A 22917-nucleotide genomic window follows, 5' to 3' on the forward strand; every position below is an offset into this window, starting at 1 on the left:
GCCTATCGAAGCGCCCCACGTAGGTCACGGCTCTGGTGCCCGATAATTTTCTGTTTCTCTCAAACCAGCGTTTAGAACCTAACCTCGAAACACGACTTGGCCGATTACGTATAGTTATAAAATGACTGAAAAAATATATCGGTGAAGGTTAAAAACTTGGAAGATTTCTGAACAAAAATTGCAGAAAATATTTCAACAAATTCCCATACGACAATTTTCCTCAAGTTTTGCCATAACCTGAAAGAATGTTCAACAATGATGGTCTAATTCTCCTCTTCAACGTGTTACAGAATTTACACACTTCAACATTCGTAGCAAGTTGTCTACTTAAATATTTATATATGTACCTGTTCAAAAAACGTCTTATTGGAAAAACCAGACGTTATAATGTTTGAACGATTTGTTCCATTCATATTTATTCAGTCATTTTCATTCATACTCATTTCAATTTACTTCACTTCACTTCATTCGATCTCACTTATGTGAGATCGAACTCAGCTCGTGTAAAATATGCGATTGAAATATCCAGAAAAGAGGGAATCTTTCATTCATTTTCATTCATAAAAGAAATTCATGCTGATTCAATATCACTCATAATTATAAGAATTACTCTTATGAATGACAACGAACAGGTCATATGTAATCTACATGTGGAATTATGTAGGGCCGACTGGTCACCTTTTCAACCCAGGCCAATTTCACTCGTTGACCAGACCTGGCCTGTCTGTTACGGAACTATTTAAGCTGCAGATTCTAACACGACATCCACGTGTCGTGTCAAGTATTGCGATACATACATAAGTTAGTCATGCGAACATAAGTTTTGCGTAACCGAAATGGACTTACAAGCATGAACCACTAACACTGATAAAATTGGGCTGATGTAGAATTCCAGTAAACCCGATAGTCCACCAAGGAAAACTTTCAACATGCCCGTCTATCTCGGGGTTATAACCAATGTAAAAGTGGGCGCATATTCAGAGTAGCTAAGAAACGGTTTTGAATTCTAATGTTTTGAATTTTAATGTCTCAAGTTGCCTTCTTTCGTGTCGGCAATTAGCCGTTAGCGGCTTCTGCCGCTGGCCTGGCTGACCTTATGTCTTATCACCCCACAAATTAAATATATTCCTTTCTGCCATAAATTCAAGTCATGATTTTGAAACTTGTTGTCTTTTTGTATATTTCAATTCTTTGAATTTCGCCACAGAGACGATTTTCGACTTTCGACTTGCCGAAAAATTCCTGTGAGCGTCAAAAATTTCGTACGATGGTTTTTTGGTTGGTGAGGCCTTGCAGCAATAAAAAATAAAAAATCCAATAAAAAATGTTGGAAAGTCTGCAAAACTACCCATGAAGATTTCGTATAGGCCCCTCATTTTGAAGTGTCAACAAAATTCTGAAATTTGACCGGGCTGTGACCATAAAAATCGGCGACGAGGAATTATTTGCCAATAATATGAACACATCATATAAAAAATACGTAAAGGTCTACTCAATTTTTGCGCACAGTAGGCAATTCATAATTTAAAAACGAAACAAAAAAAACGAATTATACTACAAAGGATTACCACGTTCACAGTGGAATCTTCCAATGCCTACGCCTAATTTGAATAAAAAAGTTAAATTAAAATTCTGAGGAAATACATTTAACTAATTAGCCCTTAAGGAATGAAGAGATATGTATTTATGCATTTGCAAAATTCATCATTTAACTCAATTCAACTCATAAATAATAAAAACAATTATTTGGCAAAACAATTGTCTTTGCAGAGGAAATAAAATGCTAAAAACTAATCAACTTTGACTGTCAATAATATTTTATCTGAAATTGAAATTTTTATTGTGTGCATAAAAAAAGTAATAATGTCATAATACGTATGCAATGTTAACTTTAGTACAAAGTAAAACCTTCCCCGGTCTTATCTATTTAATATGTAGGACATTATTAAATCTTGATTAAACCAGGGTTTCGTTTTTCCGTTCATATGTAGCATGTGATTTTATTTCTCTACTTATTTACATAGTGGCTAGCTCTACCTTGGGAGTTCATTATGGTTAGTTTGGTTTATTGTTTAATATTTACCGAGCTGGACTTCGTATTCATCAATGAAATAACATTCTTAAATTTTTAAGTGTACTCCAAACATGGACATTTTGAAAATTTTGTTGTTTTTTTCCAACCGTTTACTTACTTATTTGAGAATAAATTATTTTTAAGCATTACCAACTCATTCACGTGCGACATAATGTAAACGAAGAACATTAAATTTAAAGGAAATTCTTCACACCCGAGATTTGCTCACTGTTTTCTCAAAGTGGTAGAAATTCCTTTTTCCCAATGAAATTCAATTTTCTCAATATGCTTTTTACTAATCGCAACCCTTGATAAAGGGATATAAAAACATCGCACATCGCAGATATTCTATTTCCAACCAGGTCTAAAGAACTAGATAATTATAGACTCACTGTAATTTCAGACAAAATTCGCTAATGTATGTAGGTCACACATCATTTGAAGCATCGAAGTTCATGTAGTATCCAAAATTAAAGACTCGGTTATTATGCAAATTTTGAAACCTTGGACGCAAGGCAAGACCCGGACCAAAATAAAGTATTTACATAACTAACCTCTAAATCGATGACTAGAATATTTTTTTTTATTATTTCGATCCATTCGTTGTAGAACAATGGAACGAAAACCACAACCATGTTAAACGGAAAAGTTTTCAAATATTTTGCACGCGTAATATTATTTTGCGGAAAAGCAGGTTCTAGCCCATTTGTTTGGGATGTAAAAACTGGACGACTTTTCGTATCAAGAAAATTAAGAAACAAGACCAGATCTGGAATTTCTGTGCAAGTCGGATATTCAATATATTGTGTTATCAAAGCCATCTTGTTAACGGCTAACGTCGGATCGTTTTACTTTTCAATATCCCTTGCTTATGGGATTACCATTAATAGTTTGCTTTGGATACCGTTGGTAGTCTATGAAAAGGACTTTGCAGCCTTTATGAATTGCAGTTTCCGCTTCGTAAAAGAATATCAGGGTACGTTGGAGGATATTATTTTATCGAAAACTTTTTTGAACTTTGTCCATACCTGTGCAGCTTCACTCAATTTACGTAAATTGAGGCTTCATTCACGATGAGGGAGTGAAGGAGAGTGAAGCTGAGTGAGGGACTTGAAAACTTTGATCGAGTGAGTGAAGGTGAGTGAGGGAGGCTGAGACGAGAAATGAGTGGAATGAAGGGTGAAGGAGTGAAGGAGATGAAGGCTTCATCTTTTTCACTCCTTCATCTCCGGGCAAAAAGGGTGAAGGAATATAATTAGTTTACATACTAAAATCACTGTGGCCATATGAAAATAGTGAGTCTCATGTCACCCCAGGTAATTCTCTCGTTGCCCCAGCCTCGTCTTACATTGTCCAGGCCAAGCCTCACATTACCCCTGCTCAGTCTCACATTGCCCCAGCCCAATCTCAAATGGCCCCAGCCTAGTCCCACATTACCCCACCAGATGGCGCCAAAGTATTTAATTTTGATGACACGAGGCACTTAATTGAATGAAAGAAAGAGTGAGGAAAATAGCTGAGTGAGGGGAATGAGTGATGTGAGAGAAATGACGGAGTGAAGGGAATGAAGGAGTGAGAATTGGATTTTTGAGTTAGTGAAGCCTCACTCAGCCTTCCTTCGCGTGAGTGAGGGGAGTGAAGGGAAACTTGACTCGAGGTGAAAATGAGTGAAGTTGAGTGAAGGCAAATTCACTTGCACAGGTATGACTTTGTCTAAATATTTTATTCCAGAGAAATGGTACAACTTGAAGGATTACAGCCTTGCAAAATTGAATAAATACGCGATTCTGAGCTTCTACATTTCTGCCTTTTGTGTCACCTTGGGCTGGATTTGTGTGACGTGGTTGTATTTTGTTGCCCCCTTGACAGCACCATTCCCTTATGAAGCTTTGCCTTTATACTGCCAGGGTTGGATCGCCTATCTTAGCGTAGGATATTGGTATTGCTTGCTAACGATGAAAGTCTGGGCGACATTTGGTTTGATAATGGTCATTATCCTAATTTATATAATATGCTTGTTTCCAATAATCACGCACCACTTAAGACCCGATATACCACCCTTAACCTCAAGATTCGAAGATTTACGAAATCCTGCAAATCTCAGCCTTGTGTACCGATCTGTGGAAATTTGGCATAAGTTGTTTATAGAAACTTGGGGTTATATCTTAATACCGATGCAAGCTTTAGTTGGACAGTTTGCACTTTTGGTAAATTACTCCGTACTAACGAAATGGAGCGAGATGCACGTAGCTGCAAAGGTTATGCTGATTGCCTGTTCATTCTTAGTGCAGGCGGCTTGGTTAGGTTTCATAACGTTTGGGATATGGTTTAATAACAATTGTGTAAGGGTGTTGAGATCTTGGAAGGTACTTTCATGTAACAACATATGGGAAATTAAGTACATGGCGAAGTTTAGAAAGTCTTGCCCTCCTTTGTATATTGGATATCCAGGAATGTTACGAATTAGGAAGGTTACGGTCTTGAAGTATGTCCAGGGAGTGACGCGGGGTACCTTTCGTGTTTTGGTTGGTCTGAAAACAAGGTAGGTTGTTAATCAGAGCCAGGGTTTAAATTAATAAATAACAACCCTGGCATTTTATTGAGGTGTAACAATATATTCAACAAAGGTTCTTCCATCAGATCATATACCAATTCTCTTTATACACGTCGAAGATTAGGATTTTGTCCAGCTATAAAATTGGTAGGTAGTTGTATAGCAACCAATTTGAAAACAATTTAAGAACCTGATGTGAATAAAATAACGTCTTAACGAAACATGCCTATAACTTATAGCATCGCATTTCCACATTTGGCATAAAAAGGAAAATAAACATGAACTTGATGTTAAAATTAATAAGTGATTGATTTGAATAAAATTACATACATTTCATATATTAGAAATGATTTATTGCTACCGGATTAAAAATTTAAAGGAAAAATTTTTGCCGCTCTTAGCTCTTAGAATGTGTTCCTCAAAATGCGGGTTCGGACTCAAGCCGAGATTAGGTATGACCAATAATCTGTCTCGCATTTGGCCGGGTAAGCGAAATGTACTAATTTCTTTGGATGCTACGTCGAACTTTGAGGAGAATGCATTATGTTGTGAATATTAAAACCGAGGGCCCGGTCCGCCATAAGCTTTGTACATATGTAGAAAAGGCCTCTCGTTTTTATCTTCACACCATAATGCATTCTCCTCAAAGTTCGATGTAGCGTGCAAAGGAATTTGTAGATTACAATTGCCAGGTCAAAGGCTAAACAGATTAAAGATTATACTTACTTGAAATATGTAGCACAACAAATTTCACTTGTGCATACCAAATTTTAGTGACATTATAAAAATCTGACTGTATTTTCCGTAGCTATCCAATTGTACATAATAAACTAAAAATTCTACCTTTGAGATCCAAAAGCTTTGTGAAAATGAACACATAGAGTTGAGGGCATGATTTCAGGGCATGGTGAAAAGACCAGTATTTAGTACTTTTGAAAACAACGATTTTCCTACATATTGCAGAGAAAAATATTACCGGAATTAATCAACATGCTTTACTTAAAGACATAGTCATTTACGAAATTACACTTTTAACTTTATTTAAGCTTATAAATAAAAATAATTATTTGACAATACAATTATGTTAGGAATTACGTTATGGAATTACATTAGGAAATTAAAAGCTAATAAACCACCGCTTCTAATCATGTTTTATCTGAAATTAAAATCTCCAGGAACAAAGTAATCATGTGACGATAATGCAAGGCAGGTACAACATAATACCTTTCCCAGTACTATCTATTTATTTAATCGCTGATGAAACCAGGGTTTCATTTGGTCGTTAATAACCTAAATATTTTCCCAGGGAGCGCTTGCAAACACTCGTATCATGTTATCGTTATATGAGTATTTCTAATATTTTCTGTTTGTGTTTTTATATTTTTTTGTACTTCTCTGAGAACAAATCATATTTAAGCTTTGTATGAAGTGAATCGTGCTATTAATTTATTTTTTTGAAATTTAATTGGGGCAAACAATAGTAAATTTTATGGAATTTTACTCATTTTCTTCCCAAAGTTATAAACAGTTCCTTTTTCCAGATGCCCTGTTCTCTTTAGTTTTTACCAATCGCGATCATTGAAGTAGGTATACGTATGTATTAAATTAGATTATTATTAAATTCTCTAATAAACTTTCAGGTTGCGCTATTATCAGCACGGTTTTGCAATTTTTAATCCAAATCGTCTATGTTTAACCTTAGGATAGGATTTAACCTAAAATTGTGATTAAAATGTTAACAACTAACTAGTATGTAAATATACTAAAAGCGATGTGCATTTGCATATATAACTCCTTATTAATAAGTATAAATAATTATTTGCAAATACAAGTATGATTGCATGAAAAAAAGCTTAAAACAAATCAACCACCGCAGTCAATACTACATATTTTATCCGAAATTAAATTCTCTACACATGCTGTGCAAGGAAAACGTACTATGTAATGTCGAGATAAGTTCAGGACAAGTACGAATAAAATAATACCTTAACTAGGAAATATTTTTTAGAGCTAAGGCATCGAATATGGGGAAAATTAGTGGAGTTTACTTCTCAAAATGTTAAGCTTGTGATTAGATGTACGTACAATATACAATGTTAGAGGTATTTAGAATGTCCACACGGTTATTCGATCTCAGCATCATCTGTCCATATCAAGCCCGCCCACCTATATCTTACCATGGTAACATCTCCAGTTGTAGCAACGGCTACGCGGGTACTGGCGCGATGTATTAATTAGTAGTTAATTATAGCTAAGAGATAACTAGTTTAATAATAAATATTTTCAGAGCGCGATTTCAGAATTTTCGCCAGCATTTCCTAACATTTGGGCATGTACCCGTAATTTGGAATTTTATGAGTATTATTCTTAAGTATGATACGTTAATTATTATAAGTTAATTATGTTATCGATAAATATTTTCTCCGAATTTAATGGAAACGAAGAAAATTAAGTAAATTCTATGGAAATTCTCCAAACTGAAAATTAGTTCAATTTCTTCCCAAAGCCGTAAAAAGCTCGTTTTTACAAGTGCCCTCTGGAATTTGGTTTTTATCATTGGGAACATAAAACTAGTACATATTTACATGTCGTTAATGCGTTATTTATAGCCGGATCTATAGAACTAATTATAAACTTACCGTACATGCATATGTAATTTCAGAAACACCTAAATTGTCTTATGTCATACATATGTACATGGTTTGAGGCATTCAAGTTAATCCAGTTTAACGGATGGCTATAATTGGATAACATTATGCAAATTTTGAAACCTTGTACTCAAGACCCGGGTATAAATAGAGTACTTGTAACTTAACCAATAAATCGATGATAATATTTTTTTCTACCGTCTGTCTCCATTCGTGGTGCAGAAATTCTGCCAGAAACACAACCATGTTAAATGATAAAGTTTTCCAATACTTTGCAAGAGTTCTCTTATTCTGCCGTAAAATAGGTTCAAGTCCATTTCATTGGGATGAAAAAACTCGACGACTCTTCGCGACAAAAAAGTTGATAAATGAGGCAAGATTTAAATTTTATACACAAGTCGGATACTCAATTTATTGCGTCATCAAAGCCATCCTGCTACGTGGCAACGTCGTGTCTTTTAACTTTTGCTTATCATTTGCCTATGCGATTGCCCTCAATAATTTGCTTTGGATAGTGGTGGTTATCTACGACAAGGATTTCGCAGCCTTTATGAATTGCAGTTTCCGCTTCGTAAAAGACTATGAAGGTAGGTTGAGAAACACGATTTAGTTCACAATTACATATGTGTTGTGTTAATTGCGAAAATATTTTATTCCAGCGAGGTGGTACAACTTAAACGACCTAAGCCTTATAAAATTGAATAAATTCGTCATCCTGGGCTTTTACTTTTCTGCAGTTTCAGTCATATTCGGTTGGATTTGTTTGACCTGGTTGTATTTCGTTGCACCGGTGACAGCACCGTTCCCTTATGAAGGCCTGCCTTCTAACTGTCAAGGTTTGATCACCTATCTTGGCGTAGGATACTGGTATTGCTTACTAATGATGAGAATCTGGGCAGTATTTGGTTTCAGTATGATTAGCGTACTGATTTATGTAATCTGTCTGTTTCCCATAATTATGCTCCATCTAAGAGCTGATGTAGCCCCGTTGTCTTTGAAAGTGCAGGAATTACGTGACCCTATAAATCTTAGCGCTGTATATCGATCTGTCGAAATTCGGCATAAAGCTGTTCCTAGAAATTTGTGGTTATATCTTAATACCTGCGCAATCCTTGGTTGGGCAGTTTGCACTTTTGGTAAATTATTCCCTTATAACGAAATGGAACGAGATGCACGATGCTGCCAAAGTTATGTATATAGTTTCCTCATTAATGGTGCAGACGGCTTGGTTAGGTTTTGTAACGTTCGGGATATGGTTTAATAACAATTCTGTCAAGGTGTTGAAGTCTTGGAAGGTATTACCTTGTAGGAATAAGGGGGAAATGAAAGACATGACAAAGTTTAGAAAGTCTTGTCGTCCTCTGTATATTGGATATCGACCTGTTGTTAAGGATTGTTAAGGGTTGTTAAGGATTAGAAAGTTGACCGTGTTGAAGTATGTCCAGGGAGTGACGAGAGGTACATTTCGTGTTTTGGTGGGTCTAAAAACAAGGTAGGTTTGCAATAAGTGTCAGGGTTCGCAAACATGCTGGGTTTAAATATATACAAAATAACAACACATCCATTTTATTATGTTTTAGCAACATATTTAAGAAGTATTTTTCGCAAATTTTGCATACAAGTCCAATTATATAAAATTATCGGTTACATAATACATAGATTTTGTTTCGCTACACGATTCTAATTTTTTATCAACTGTGATGGAAAAATATGGGGTTAATCGTAAATTTACATATTTAGCATTTTCGATTACTTATTTCTATGTATTTAAGTAGGTATGTATGTCCATATATACGTCCAACAGTTACATTGCCATTTAACAATCTGATATAAATAAAATTTCTTACACTTCATTGATTCATTCGTTTTTAAATAATTTTCGTAATTTCGAAACATCTCTTCTAAACGTTGGTTATAAATTCTGCAACATGCATGATTTCGTTGTGATAGAGGGAATCGTTTTTGTATTTCAAAGTTATATATAAAATCGATTGTTTTTGCGTACTTAGCTGAAATTAGGTTTAAGGCTATTTAAAATTACTCACAATGCAAGTCTTTTACGTGTGCAACTCAGGAGCGAATTCTAAAATTCGAAAACATGTCTTGTCAGATTGGCTTGCTTGATGTATTAAAAATCCAATTGCAAAATTTTTAGAAAATATGAAACTCTACGGGGGTTCGTAATCTGTTTAAAATTTCAAAAGCATGCAAAAAATTCAAATTTCGCGACAATTGGATGTTTTATAAGTCAAGTAAGTCATTCTGCAGAGACATGTTTTCGAATTTTTGAATTCGCGCTAAAATTCGAGAAGTTGTGGTATTTTTAAAAACCGAGGTTTTGGCTAGAAAAACGTTTTAAAATTCGCGCCACGCGCTCAAATTAGCGCATTAAAAATGCAAAAATTGGAATAGGTTTATTTTTGTGCTGAACAACTCGTATTAAGGTTTTTGCTATATGTATTTTTTCGCACCCGTGTACATACATAATTTCAATACCAATTTACATACCTAAATATTGAGAAATCAGTACCTGCCTGATTGTACCCAATTTCTAAGTTTACCTAATGCAATTGTTGCGTAAAAATGACAAATATTTATAATTTATTTCCTGGTCGAAGAAAATTGTCATAAACACAACCTCAATTTCCGTTACCTACGCAACCCACTTCACATCTACCTTCAAATTTATGGTCATATGTAAAATGACCCGTAAAATATTGTTTTTCTTCCTTGTGGGCTCCATTTTAGGAAGTATACCACCCCATTTCAATGTCAAGTTCCTCCTAGAGTTCAAGTAAGTCGAATAATTGAGTAATTATGTAATTAGTTACAAGAAAAATTGAGAAGAAATTTATTTAACGTTCCTTGTATCAGGGTTTTGAATTTTGATAATTTTTCTAATCTAAACTTTCGTTTATTGCATCAAATTTTAAAATTTGTTCAACTTCATGCGATTTTTTTACAAAATAAGAATTTTATTACTGCATCCAAAAATCTTTCTCGTCGAAGAAAAAAAATCGAAATTGCAACCTCTTTTGAATTTTGCAAAACTAAACAATATCAAATTTCTTAAGTGAAAACAATCCTCAATAAAACAAATGAATGAACATGAGAAAATTTCAAAACAAAATTACATTTTGAATTAATAAATCGAGGAAACGATAGTTTATGTAGATATAAAAGTTAAAATTAAAATTAAAACTTAAAATTAAAACAAAACAAAATTAAAACTCGCTTGAAATGACACCTTAACCCTATTTCAATATTACAGAAACGTTCCTAAGAAAGACGGCGGAACTGGAAAAGCCTCAGAATCTGGTAATCATTTTTAGTGTGTACCATAAAAATCTCAACTATTACACTCTTAAAAATAACGGTTCCCTTTTGCAAAATAAATTTCGCTTTAATTTCTAAATTAACTTAGGTTCGTACATATATTAAATTCAGGGTAAACTTGACTCTCTATCATGTCAACTTTACCTTGCGTTTAGTATGGTTTATTTAATTAAGACTGTAGAGTGTACCAGTTTTTTCAAAAGGATAACATTTTTTTAGGGTATATTTCCCAATCATTCCTGTGTTTAGATCCATTTGCCAAAATCCAGAATGAGTATGATCACAAAGCCTACCAGTCCAAGGTCGTGATGGATACAAAAACCGGAATAATCCCGGGACTCTACGAATTTGATTGGACTTACGGACATCCCATCGTATTCAGCGTCGAAATATATGATTTTGATCCGGGAATCCTTTACACTTCGGATGAGGTAACTCCAACCCTTTATTTATCTACACTCTTAAAAATGATGCTACCCTTACGAAAAAATAAATTAACGCTGAATTTTATATTAACCGTGCCTGGGACAGTGAATTTCTAAAAAAATGATGTTAAGGGCTGATTTTTGGAGAGAATGGAAAACGGATCCGTAATTCTGTGGAGAAACCCATTCCCCACATATTTACCCATCCATTTTCCATTCTGTCCAAAAATGAGCCCTTAACATCATCCATAAGAAATTATTTTTGTGCCATTGTCCCAGGCAGCCTTAAGCCAAATATAAAACAAACGTGGTCCTTCAGCGTACATATGCTCGCCGATTTTGATCAAATTAGTCACAAACGATCTCAAATGAAATTTTCCAACGAGCCGATCTATAAAAAAAGCAGATTTGGCAGAGATATTTGCATCAGAAGAGGAGAAAGAATTGAACAAGGGTAATAAACTTTATGACTAATTTTTTCCTCTTTTGATGCACTCTGTCAAACCTGAGCTCTGGGAGACTATGCCTTATGAAATTTCATCTAACTCAAATTTGAGATTGATTGAGACAAATTAGATCAAAATCGGAGAGTATCTCCACAACGAGGTTAATTTGATAAAGTGAAAAGTGCATTCGGGATTTATCTAGTTTACAGAACTGAACTAACAATTGTCAGAATGCATTTAATTCCCAAAAGGCTAACACTATTTTTAAGAGGGCAGTATTTAATACATTTCAAAAAATATTCCATTCATCCTCAGTACATTGGACGAACTCATATCTACCAACCACAACTATGGTACGAGAACGACACCGGTGTCGAGCAGCAAGTCCTCTACACGCATGAAAAGGGTGGGAAAATCACAAATTTGCAAAGAGATGGCGAAGACTCCACTTTATCGCTGCACTATTTAATCGATAACGACGTCGACGCTACCACTCATCCCAAGTTGAAGGCGTGGAAAGAGAAGAAACCTGAATTCGAAGTTGTTAGGATTGATAAGTGATTTTATACAAAAAATAAAACATTTTAGATATTTTTGAAGTCATTTGCCATTGTCGGTTTAAAAATTTGAAAAAAATAAATTGCCTCGCTTCTAGCCTATGAAAATTTTTGCCGTCAAAACCATTTTTTTCTAAACTGCTCATTGATATTGTTGTGAGGGTGTTATGTTAATTTATGCTGTATTAAACAAGCAGTTTCAAACAAAATTCAAATAAACAAATTTAACTGCTTCAAAACAAAGAAACAAATAAAATAAACAAACAAGCAAACCCACATATCGAAATAGCTTCAGTCTCATCCCTACCTTCATCTCATGTCCAGATCCAGTTTCAGTTAAATCGCATTTTGCCCCGATCAAACCTCCTAACCTCGAAGGGGTGTGGCAGAGCATAGGATCATGAAATTTCACTGTATGTCAAGAGATTAAATGTCAGTAAAAATCTCACCCGCGATAACCCTTCGATAACCCTTCGGTCATCCGGAAGTATGACGCCGAAAACCGATTTCGATTATCTATTTAAATTCATATCCAAAACTCCTTCGTAACTTGATTAAAGCCCATAAATAAAAAAACAATTATTTCGCAATATGTACAATTATTTTTGTATAATAAGTTAAAAGCTAGAACCTAAGCAATAATATTTTATCTAAAATTAAAATCTCTGCAGTGCCCAATAAAAAAGTAATCATAGCAAAATAATAACGTTCCCAATTTTATCTAGCATAAAATTATTTAATCCTTCATGAAACCAGGGTCACGTACATGTTCACCTTCATAAATTTCTTTCTCCAGTGCTAGGAAATGTGGGGAAAGGTGATTTTTACCTTTCAAAATGGGAAAAGTGCTGCGTTTCGCTTATTAATATAGAGATGTATACATATTTATGTATACATATCTACATTAATAAGCAATCTTCTTACATCTTACAAGGGACACTCACGACCTGTCGTTTGAGTCCAGGGTACCCACTATGTTTTTTAGAATCTACTAGGACCCCTGATGAAGGATTCATTCATATTTCCGTGTAAAACTCATATTTGGCGCCATGGCGTGGCGCCAAACTTAAAAATTTGCATTTTCGACCAATTTCAAACCCCCATAACTTTTGCAGTTTATGTCGGATTTTTAAAATTTTATGCTTAAAATGATCAGAAAAGTCGAAATTTTAGAGAAAAAAATAAAAATAAAAATTTTAATTTTTGAGATATTTTTTAGCATTTTTTTGACGAACCCGAAATTTCGAAATTTTGCGAAAAGTTAAAAGCGATAATTTTGGAAAAAATTTCATAGAATACGAAAGTTGAACTCCTTGTCATGATTTTTGCCAAAAATTTTGAAAATCCGTCCAGGATTTCAAAAGTTACGGCGGTTTTAAAATGAAAAACCTTCAAATTTGGCGAATTTGGCGCCACGCCATGGCGCCAAATATAAGTTTTACACGGAAATATGAATGAATCCTTCATCTGGGGTCCTAGTAGATTCTAAAAAACATAGTGGGTACCCTGGACTCAAACGACAGGTCGTGAGTGTCCCTTGTTAGAGGTGGACCGCCAATGAGTAAGGGTCCGAAGAGGAGAAAACACACAGAAGGCTGGCAAATCTTACACGATCAAACTTTACTCCGCGCTTTGTCCTCTTTGGATCAGGGTATGCTACCCCGGGTATTTGGGGTATTGGGGTATTGCGGGTTTTGGTGGGTGTTGGGGTATTTGAGCAATACCCACGGGTAGTCGGGGTAGTCGGGGTTTTCAAATTTTACAAAATATGATAACAGGGCATTACTAGCAATTCCACAAACTAATTACTTATTAAAATATAATTAATAACCAGTTTTGTTGCGAAATTAACGAAAAACTGATTTTTTTCATTAATTTCTGGATTTAATACCTGAGACACTGACTCAGTTTGCCCCCAAAACCCCGACTACTCCGACTACCGCAAAACCCAGGTAAAACCCCGGGGTATGGGTTTTCAATAGCAAAACCCCGGGGTTTTACTTACCCTGCTTTGGATGCAAATATCTGCCAAATTTGAGCATTGGCAGATATAACAATTATTATTGTTAGAGCAATTAGAGCAATTGGGCAAACTGCAAAACTATTGCTAGAAATCTTATTCATTTTCTATTCAAAGTCGTAAAACGTTAATTTTTCCCAGTGCCCTGTGGAATTTGGTTTTTAAAAATCGCCATCATTTGGAATATAAAAGCAGTACATATCCATGTGCATATTGTAAATATTTTATTTATAGCCGGGTCTAAAAAAGTATCTAATTATAGACTCACTTTGTGTACATATGTATTTATTTATGTGCAAAAACAGCTAAATCTTCTTATGTCAAATATTCATGCATGATTTGAAGCATTAAAGTTAATACAGTTTAAAAGCAGGCCATAATTGGATAATATTATGTAAATTTTGAAACCTTGTAATCAGGTATAAATAGAGTACTAAGAACAACACCAATAAATCGATGATTATATTTTTTTTAGCTTTCTGACTCCTTTCATTGTGCAACAAGTGTGCAAGAAACACAACAATGTTGAACGAAAAAGTTTTCCAATATTTTGCAAGAGTTCTCTCATTTTCCCGTAAGATAGGTTCAAGTCCATTTCATTGGGATGGAAAAACTCGACAAATTTTCTTGACAAGAAAATTCAGAAACAAAACAAGATATGGATTTCTTACCCAAGTCGGATATTCAATTTATTGTTTTATCAAAGCCATCTTGTTAAGGGGTGACGTCGCATCTTTCAACTTTTGCTTATCCTTCGCTTATGGGATTACCCTCAATAGTTTCATTTGGATACCTGGCGTAATCTACGAAAGGGAGTTTGCAGCCCTGATGAATTACAGTTTCCGGTTCATAAACGAATATCAAGGTAAGTTAAGAAACAAGATTTAGTTTACACAACAGATATGGAGAGACCTAGATCCCCGATCTCAAAGCACTCCAATGTTAAAAACGTAGCAAATTTTGTGAATGAAACTAAATACTGCTCCAGCTTCTGCCAACTGAGAAAGTGGGGCAAAGTGACAATGAAGTCCATATGCGTTATACCCAAATTATACCCAAATGTTCTCCATGCTGAGACGCTTTTTTCAATAGTTCCTCCATCTATGTCTCTCCATATCTGTGGTTTTCACCTACATTTTGTGTTAATTGTGAAAATATTTTATTCCAGCGAGATGGCACAACGTGAACGATCCAAGCCTTACAAAATTGAACAAATACTTAACCATGGGGTTTCACCTTTCTGTCATTTCAGTCACGATTAGCTGGATTTGCGTGTCGTGGTTATACTTCGTTGCACCATTGACGGCACCATTCCCATATGAAGCATTACCTACTTATTGTCAGGGTTGGATCGCCTATCTTAGCGTGGGATACTGGTATTGCTTACTAATGATGAGAATATGGGCAAGATTTGGCTTCATGACGATTGTTTTCCTAATTTATGTATCCTGCATGTTTCCCATAATCACGCACCACTTAAGAGCTGATATACCACCGTTGTCCTCGAAACTCCAGGAGTTACGTAATCCTATTAATCTTAGCCTTGTGTATCGATCTGTGGAAATATGGCATAAGATATTCACAGAAAATACTGGTTATATCCTAATGCCGATGCAAGCTTTAGTCGGGCAGTTTGCACTTTTGATAAATTACTCCGTAATAACCAAATGGAACGAGATGCACGACGCAGCAAAGGTAACGCTCATAGCCAGTTCATTCATGGTGCAGGCAGCGTGGATCATTTTCGTACAGTTTGGGAAATGGTTTAATACCAATTGTGTAAAGGTGTTGAAGTCTTGGAAGAAATTAGTGTTAAAAAACAGGAGAAATTAAATACGTGGCCAAGTTTGCAAAGTCGTGCCGTCCTCTGTATATTGGGTATCCAGGGATGTTAAGGATTAGGAAAGTGACGGTGTTGAAGTATGTCCAGGGAGTGACGAGAGGTACCTTTCGTGTTCTGATAGGGTTAAAAACAAGGTAGGTTAGAAATCAGAGTCAGGGTTCGGAACAATCCGTGGTTTTAATCTAAAAATGGTAACCCAGATATTTAATGGGTTGAGACCATGTACAGACATACATAAGCAAATAAATAAATTGGTACAAAGATTTACAATAACGTATACTACCTGAGTCTTACCCCTCACACGTTGCGATTGGTGACTCATATTTAATATAATATTTACACAACATGTAACTCCATGTATGCATTAAGTACGTTCACAAATAGATGTTATAACCAATAATGAGGTACTAAAAAATGATAGTTTAAGATATTCGTGTAATTGATAGGTACGATATCCTTGTACTTTTCACGCATTTTTGTACCCGTTAAAACGAGCATTATATGGTCGAAAATAATTCCCAATTAAATTTATTTGTCATACTAAATTCCAATACAAAGACAATCATGAAATATGACTTACTTGAAACCAATACTATGCAATGTCGCAAAAAAGTCATTTCGGTATAGAGCATATAAAGTTTTATTTAACTTGCCTGATTCCTATTCTAATGACATTAAAAAGGTTAATTTTAATGTTTCTAAAAATTCTGTAAAAGCTTTCTTAATAGACAAACAAAGGACTGAAAGAATGTGTGAAATTTTTGAAATGATCGATGATTTTGAATTTGAAGTAGTTGTAAATTGAGGTGTACTTCACCTTGAGTTGTATGTAATAGCCTACTTGGTAGGGTATCTCTCCATATATTAATAAAGAAATAAATATATAGAAATTAATGAATGGGGAAAATAATGTGAATAAATTAAATTGATAAACATATCTATGTAAACTAAATAAACCACTTAAGTTTAAGTTCGAAAGCATGACACATTATTAATTTATTGATGGGCTTATTTTACAAAAATTAATTTCATAAATTTCAATTCGAAAAACCTCAACTACACATTAAATCTGGAACTAAATATTATAAACATTTGTTAACAACGCTAGAACATTTAGGACTGTTAATCCATATCGTCTCCACTGTCATTGCCACCCCATGTCAAATCTTCCCGGCTTAGGAGGACATCAACCGGCAACATTTTCGCTAGATCAGGGACGCTTTTGTTCAGAGACTCCACCGTGGACTGCAGTTGGTCCAGTGGCGTTGGCTCCGTCTCCTCGTTCTCGTTTTCGTTACCCTTTTTGTCCTCCTTCGAAAGCATGAAATACCTGGGACATATTAAAATTTTACATTCTTAGAATTATTTAATCATTGAGACCAATAAACTCTACTTTGAATTTTTACAAAGGGTCTACGAATTATGCATAAGGGCTTAGGTTAATTTCGGGTTTCTGATAAAAAATTTCGGGTTTCGGATTATTTAATGTAAACCAGACCCTTCAGAATCCACTCCCTCAATTATTTTCTGTCATGTTCGATATTAAAAATTGTGACTTACAAAAATATAATTTCTGCTGGCAGCGTTATTCCCGCCGACAAGAAGAAGAAAGCTCCCGCGAAGGTGGTCACCGTGCTTCGATAAACCATCGCGTACGTCGGCATCATCACCAACGGAAGCAAGCTGTCAATCACTCCCAAGAGCGCGAATAGTTTTCCGACTTCATTCGCTGCTACTAATTTTGACAGCATGGATCTTACAACAACGCCAATCGTGCCGTTCATCATGTCCAGGGCAGAGGCTGTAGACAAAATTTTTTAATTTGTTTTTATTAGTGTTATTTAAAAAAAGGAATTGTTTTGCATCAGCTTGATTTTATTTTATTTCTAGCCAAATAACAGGTAAAAATATAAAGCCAAAAACCGAGCTATTTTTCTAATATTACGGAGATTGCGAATTGAGGGTTGTACACTAAATTTTCACACGAACGCTAAATTTATCATGGACTGTACTGTAAGTTTGTCCTTACCAAGTTATTTATTTATAGTTATTTATGTTTTATATATTTTTGATTTCCGTCAAAATAAAATCTCTAATTCGCAATCTCCCTATTGCACAAGTAAAAGCTAGCAAAAATTCCTTAATAATATTTAAACTATTCCCTAGCCGTTTGGAAAACAGAACTTACCGCAATACATCATCGCCGCCGATGTCGAAAACGCATACAGCGTCGATCCTCCAATCTGACTAATCCCCGAAACAAATCCCACCAAAGGATCCGACAACTTTAATGTCTTGCTCAAAATATACATCGATAGAAACACCCCCGCCGCACTTAACAGCCAATTAATCATGGAGAAGAACCCGAAAGTGCTGATGTTCCATTGAAGCCGCTCCCTCACAAAGAGATAAACCATGGAATGCTCCGCTCCCGGCGCGGCGTAACAGACGTGGACCAAAATCAGTAAATAGAACCTCCACGGATTATCCCGCTTTTGAAATAAGATCGCAAACGCTTGAATCAATTTGCTCACCGGATTGTACTTCCTCCAACAGGATTCTTCCCGCCTATTTTTTACCGCAATTTCCCCGCCATTAACCGAAATTTCTTCCGGTCTCCCTTTCTTCACGGTTAACAGCACAATTAAAAAGGCACATCCCGACAAACAGACCGAAATCAGGAGCGATTTTACAATTCCGACTTGTAACTTCATTAACAGCCCGCCAACCACGAACCCGATCGGGGTGCCGGATCGGACCGAAGCGGAAAAGACCCCCATCCTAACGGTCCGATTTTTCGGGGTGGTCGTATCGCAAATGTAGGACCCGGCCGACATGCCGAACACGACGACGCCGCCGGTTAAGGTCATAGGCAGCATGGCTAGAAGGGCCATGTACAAGGCGCGAATCTTGCCGAGGTTTAAATATCCCACGATCATCATGGAGGGCATTATCATCATGCCAGTCACGGATATGAGGAGCGGAATTTTTCGCCCATTAGCGTCACTCCAGGGACCTATAAAGAGTACCACGAGGACCGTAATACAGCTGAATATGACGGACGTAACGGCTTGTACTCCGGCCACGACTTTTTGAATTTCTCGTTCCTCCGCTTTGTAAGTGATATTCCTAAACATGCAAAAATTTTAGTTTAAAAACTAGACTAGACGTCACCTCTATAAAAATTAAGTTTTACAGTTTATTAGCAAGCCAATTTTATCGCAATACATGTAAATTTAAAAGGTTAAACTTTAGGTCAAAAAGGTCACGTAGCAGCTCCTTACTGAAGTTCGTTTTAGATAATCGTATTTAGATAAAAAATATCCAAACCCCATATTTTTACGACAGCTGATTATCCCACAATGAAGGGATATGTGTAAAAGATGTAATGAGTCCCTCAGAGGTACCCTTGACATGTGGATTTTTTTAACACGCTTATTTGCATTGTTTGGACGTATCTCACTAGCTAATATTACAATTTATCCAAATTTAAATATAAATGTTTCAGGGGGTCCATAGCAAAAAAAGTCCTCTATAAGCAGTAATGAACAACTACTGTTTGTTAAAAAGTAAAGATAACGACCATCAGGTTTGCTTTTTGTGCAAACTCTGCCTAATGACCTCTGCGATTTTTTGAACGAATAGTAGCGCAAAGATTAAACAACTTTAGCATTTAATTAATCACTTACACCTTGTTAATAATCTCTTTACAAGTTTCCGCTTCATATCCCAAATCCACACGACAGATCGTCTCCATCATCACGTTTTGAAACACGAGATGAGAAACCACTAAACTCAAAACGAGCAGAAATCCCGCAGGTTCGACGGTCAATCCTTTACCGAAGGAGGCGCATGACTTTGGTCTTCTTGTCTCACCTTCCTCCATATTCTTGCTTTGGGGCATGTTTAACCCTTTTTTTTAGAATTTATCCTGTAAATATTACACTAACATAAAAATGTGCTTCTCACGGCCGAGTGGTGACGATTAATTACGAAAACCAGCTTAACACTGGCACTTTTTCTGGTCTATATTTTAAAACACAATGGACAGCATAAGATAAGCAGAGATTGTGATAAGAATTAAATTCTCACGAATCGATGGGGCTCAAGCAGGGTTTAAATGAAGCAACTGCCGCGGAAGCGAGGCCTCCTGTGGACGTTAACCTTTTATAGCCATTTGAGTATATGAAGTTTTACCAAACATATTTCCCAGGGTATGAAATCACTGGCTACGGAAGCGTGGGGACAAAGGGACAATGTCGCCACCCTAATTCAATTCCAGTATCTGGACGGCCTAGATTAAACAGATAAGCCTACAATGGTAATGTCCCCATTGCTCCCACGGCCACTGAATGAAATCGATATGTCTCGTGGCTGATTGGAACAATGGTTTATCTCGACATGCGTATCACTTTCCACACTTTGCTTAAATAAACACGCTGACCACCAGCTTAAATGAGGTTTAAGCCAAACGTGTATGTATGCATACAAATGTACATACACTAGTGTATTCTGTAACTTGTTCATACATAAATCATATGAATAAATACTTACGCAAAACCAATGCAGAATAATAAGACCGCAAAACACCATCCAAGTGACCCTAATGTGATGACGTTCAGCTTGGGTGCCAATATACACTTTATTCCGTAACCAATGTCGGACAATGATATCGCAAAAAAAGCCAGCCAAGTGACACTTGTTCGCAACTGAACGTTACCTTGAACAGTTAATGAGTGGAATTGCTACATATTTACTTTACTTTCATTGCGAACTTACTCTTGTAGACATTTGAAAAAAAATAAAGATGAAATTGATTCAAGTTCTGATCAAAATCTTGTATGCATGTCAAGTTTGATGATTTATAAATTGTATAAATGCAACTGTCCGTAAATATTTTTCTGCTACGTAGTGTGAGGTTTAAGCGTTTGTGTCCGCACATCATAATTTAAGAGGACAAATTATCTACCAATCTATTTTTTCTCCACTCTTCGCAGAAATTTTGAACGGACAAATATTGTCCAGCAAATAATTATGTCAATCAAATCAAGATCATTTTTACAACATACATAACTCAAGATAAGATACAGAAGTAATGTAAACCCTTATCTACTTGTTGTGACATGACCAAATCTGTCAACATAATATGCACAATCATCACGATACCAACTTTTTACAACATTCCATCCCTACACTGAACCATTTTGGACGACATTCTTCATTCATTCACAGCCAACGCCCAAAAATGTCATCCATAATTTGCTCGGTTTGTCACGACACCTTGTTTTTGAGTGTCGCATCCCAGAACAAAGTTTCCTCCGCAAAATGTGGACATCTATTTCATACCGATTGCATCGAAGAGATTCAAGTTTGGGCGGAGAAAAAGGAATCAAGGCGTAAATATCTTAATTGCTGTCCGTCCTGTCAGGTTAACGTGGGTGAAGCAGGTTTCATTTTGTTGAAGCCAAAATTCCCTAAAGTTAAGGTGAGAAAGAAATTAAGCTTTGTATTTTAAAGCACATTCCGAAATTGTTATCCTATTTTATGTGTCCAAATTTATTTATTCATTCAAATAATAGAGAATGAATAAATAATTAATTCATTAATTATTTAATAATTTTATGAATGGTGAGTGTATGGTTTTCTCAAATTTTTAGAATATACTCGTATGAATATTGAGTAATGATTTATTCATTTCATATTGATGAAGAATTTATGAATAATTGTATTCATTTATCATTTTTATCGTATCTTTGTCCTAAATACATGGGGTATATTGGGACGTCAATCTAATAAGAAAATTTAAGACGAATAAAAAATGAATAAAAAATGAACAATAGTTAAATACTTATTTTCAAATTTTTAATGAATGAATAATGAATAAATATTAATTTAAAATATTTATAATATTTATAATTAGATTATAGAATATTTATAATTGCATTTTTAAATTTAATGCATTTTGCGAGTTGAATCAGTCATCAATCCATTTTCACACGATTTAACAAATCTTTTAACTTAAAGGGGAAACAATCCGCACCAAAACCTTCAAGCTCCACTTCCCCAGAACCCACCGATTCAATCCGTCAACTAACAATTTCCAAGGAAACTTTTGACAACCTCAAAAAGCACCAAGATGAAAAAACCTCAATTGAAAACGAAAAAATAGCCCGTCAACGCCAAGACGAACTCCGCCGCGAAGAAGAAAACCGCCGTCGCGAGGAAGCTCAAATGCTCTCCGAGCTAAAACAAAAACGCTGGCAGGACGAGCAATCCAGCCTCGAGAGAGATTTCGAATTTGAAAATACAAAAGCCAAAAACCGTCAAGATCAATTAACCCGAAGTTACAAACAGCATGAAAGAACTTTCGACAATCTTGTAAAAAGCCGAAATTCTGAGATTGAACGGGGTCTAGCAAATTACAAAAGACACGCGGAAGATGCCGCGAGCAGCAGCGGACCACGGGCAGAATCCAGGAGTGGGAACGAGCCTTAAAAGATTACAAAAGTAAGATGGAAAGTTTGGAGAGAGATCGAGCAAATTTGGAACAAAAGCAGAAACGAATTAGTTTGGAACTAGAAAGCAGTAGGAGTTCATTAGAGCGGGAGAGATTAGCGATGCAAAGAGAAATGGGGCAAGCTAATACAAATCTAGAGAAGAAGCGGCAACTGATGTTTGACCATTTGAAGAACAGACCGTAACAATCTTATCAATATATTATATAACCGAATAAAATTTATATTTTTAAATTAATCAATACAAACTTACTTACGAGGGAATCTCTTATAGTGCCCGGAGCTCCCAGCACAACCACTATGTACATTCGACGTAGATTTTAATACTAATCCGATGATGTGACAAAATTTCCGTGTCAAAATGACATTTCGTCAAGTGGTGACGACTTTAGTGACGCGCCGAACGGTCACTTTCGCTCATGCTTTCAAAAAAGGAACGCTTTTCACCACTCGCTCCTCACTTATCTCACTTCATCTACTCATTGAGTAAACTCGCATC

At 35.7% G+C, this 22917-nt stretch overlaps 3 protein-coding genes across 3 annotated transcripts; 2 read left to right on the plus strand and 1 right to left on the minus strand.

Moving 5' to 3' along the window:
- Positions 1-9769: 9769 nt before the first annotated feature.
- Positions 9770-12078, plus strand: LOC118437028. The gene is made up of 4 exons (XM_035855790.1): positions 9770-10070; positions 10548-10594; positions 10862-11043; positions 11799-12078. The coding sequence occupies exons 1-4, from the start codon at positions 9964-9966 to the stop codon at positions 12042-12044; spliced, it is 582 nt and encodes a 193-aa protein (XP_035711683.1). The 5' UTR covers positions 9770-9963; the 3' UTR covers positions 12045-12078.
- A 4449-nt stretch (positions 12079-16527) lies between these two features.
- Positions 16528-19897, minus strand: LOC110855125 (tetracycline resistance protein, class C). Its single transcript, XM_022103546.2, has 4 exons — positions 19593-19897; positions 18092-19032; positions 17464-17704; positions 16528-17233 (listed from the first exon to the last, which is right to left on the minus strand). The coding sequence occupies exons 1-4, from the start codon at positions 19805-19807 to the stop codon at positions 17026-17028; spliced, it is 1605 nt and encodes a 534-aa protein (XP_021959238.1). The 5' UTR covers positions 19808-19897; the 3' UTR covers positions 16528-17025.
- A 1216-nt stretch (positions 19898-21113) lies between these two features.
- LOC110855126 (golgin subfamily A member 6-like protein 22) lies at positions 21114-22656 on the plus strand. The gene is made up of 2 exons (XM_022103547.2): positions 21114-21388; positions 21928-22656. Exons 1-2 carry the CDS (start codon positions 21149-21151, stop codon positions 22396-22398), a joined length of 711 nt encoding a protein of 236 aa, XP_021959239.1. The 5' UTR covers positions 21114-21148; the 3' UTR covers positions 22399-22656.
- Positions 22657-22917: the final 261 nt, after the last annotated feature.

The sequence above is a fragment of the Folsomia candida genome, unplaced genomic scaffold (assembly GCF_002217175.1).
Source record: "Folsomia candida strain VU population unplaced genomic scaffold, ASM221717v1 Fcan01_Sc011, whole genome shotgun sequence".
Lineage (NCBI taxonomy): Eukaryota > Metazoa > Arthropoda > Collembola > Entomobryomorpha > Isotomidae > Folsomia > Folsomia candida.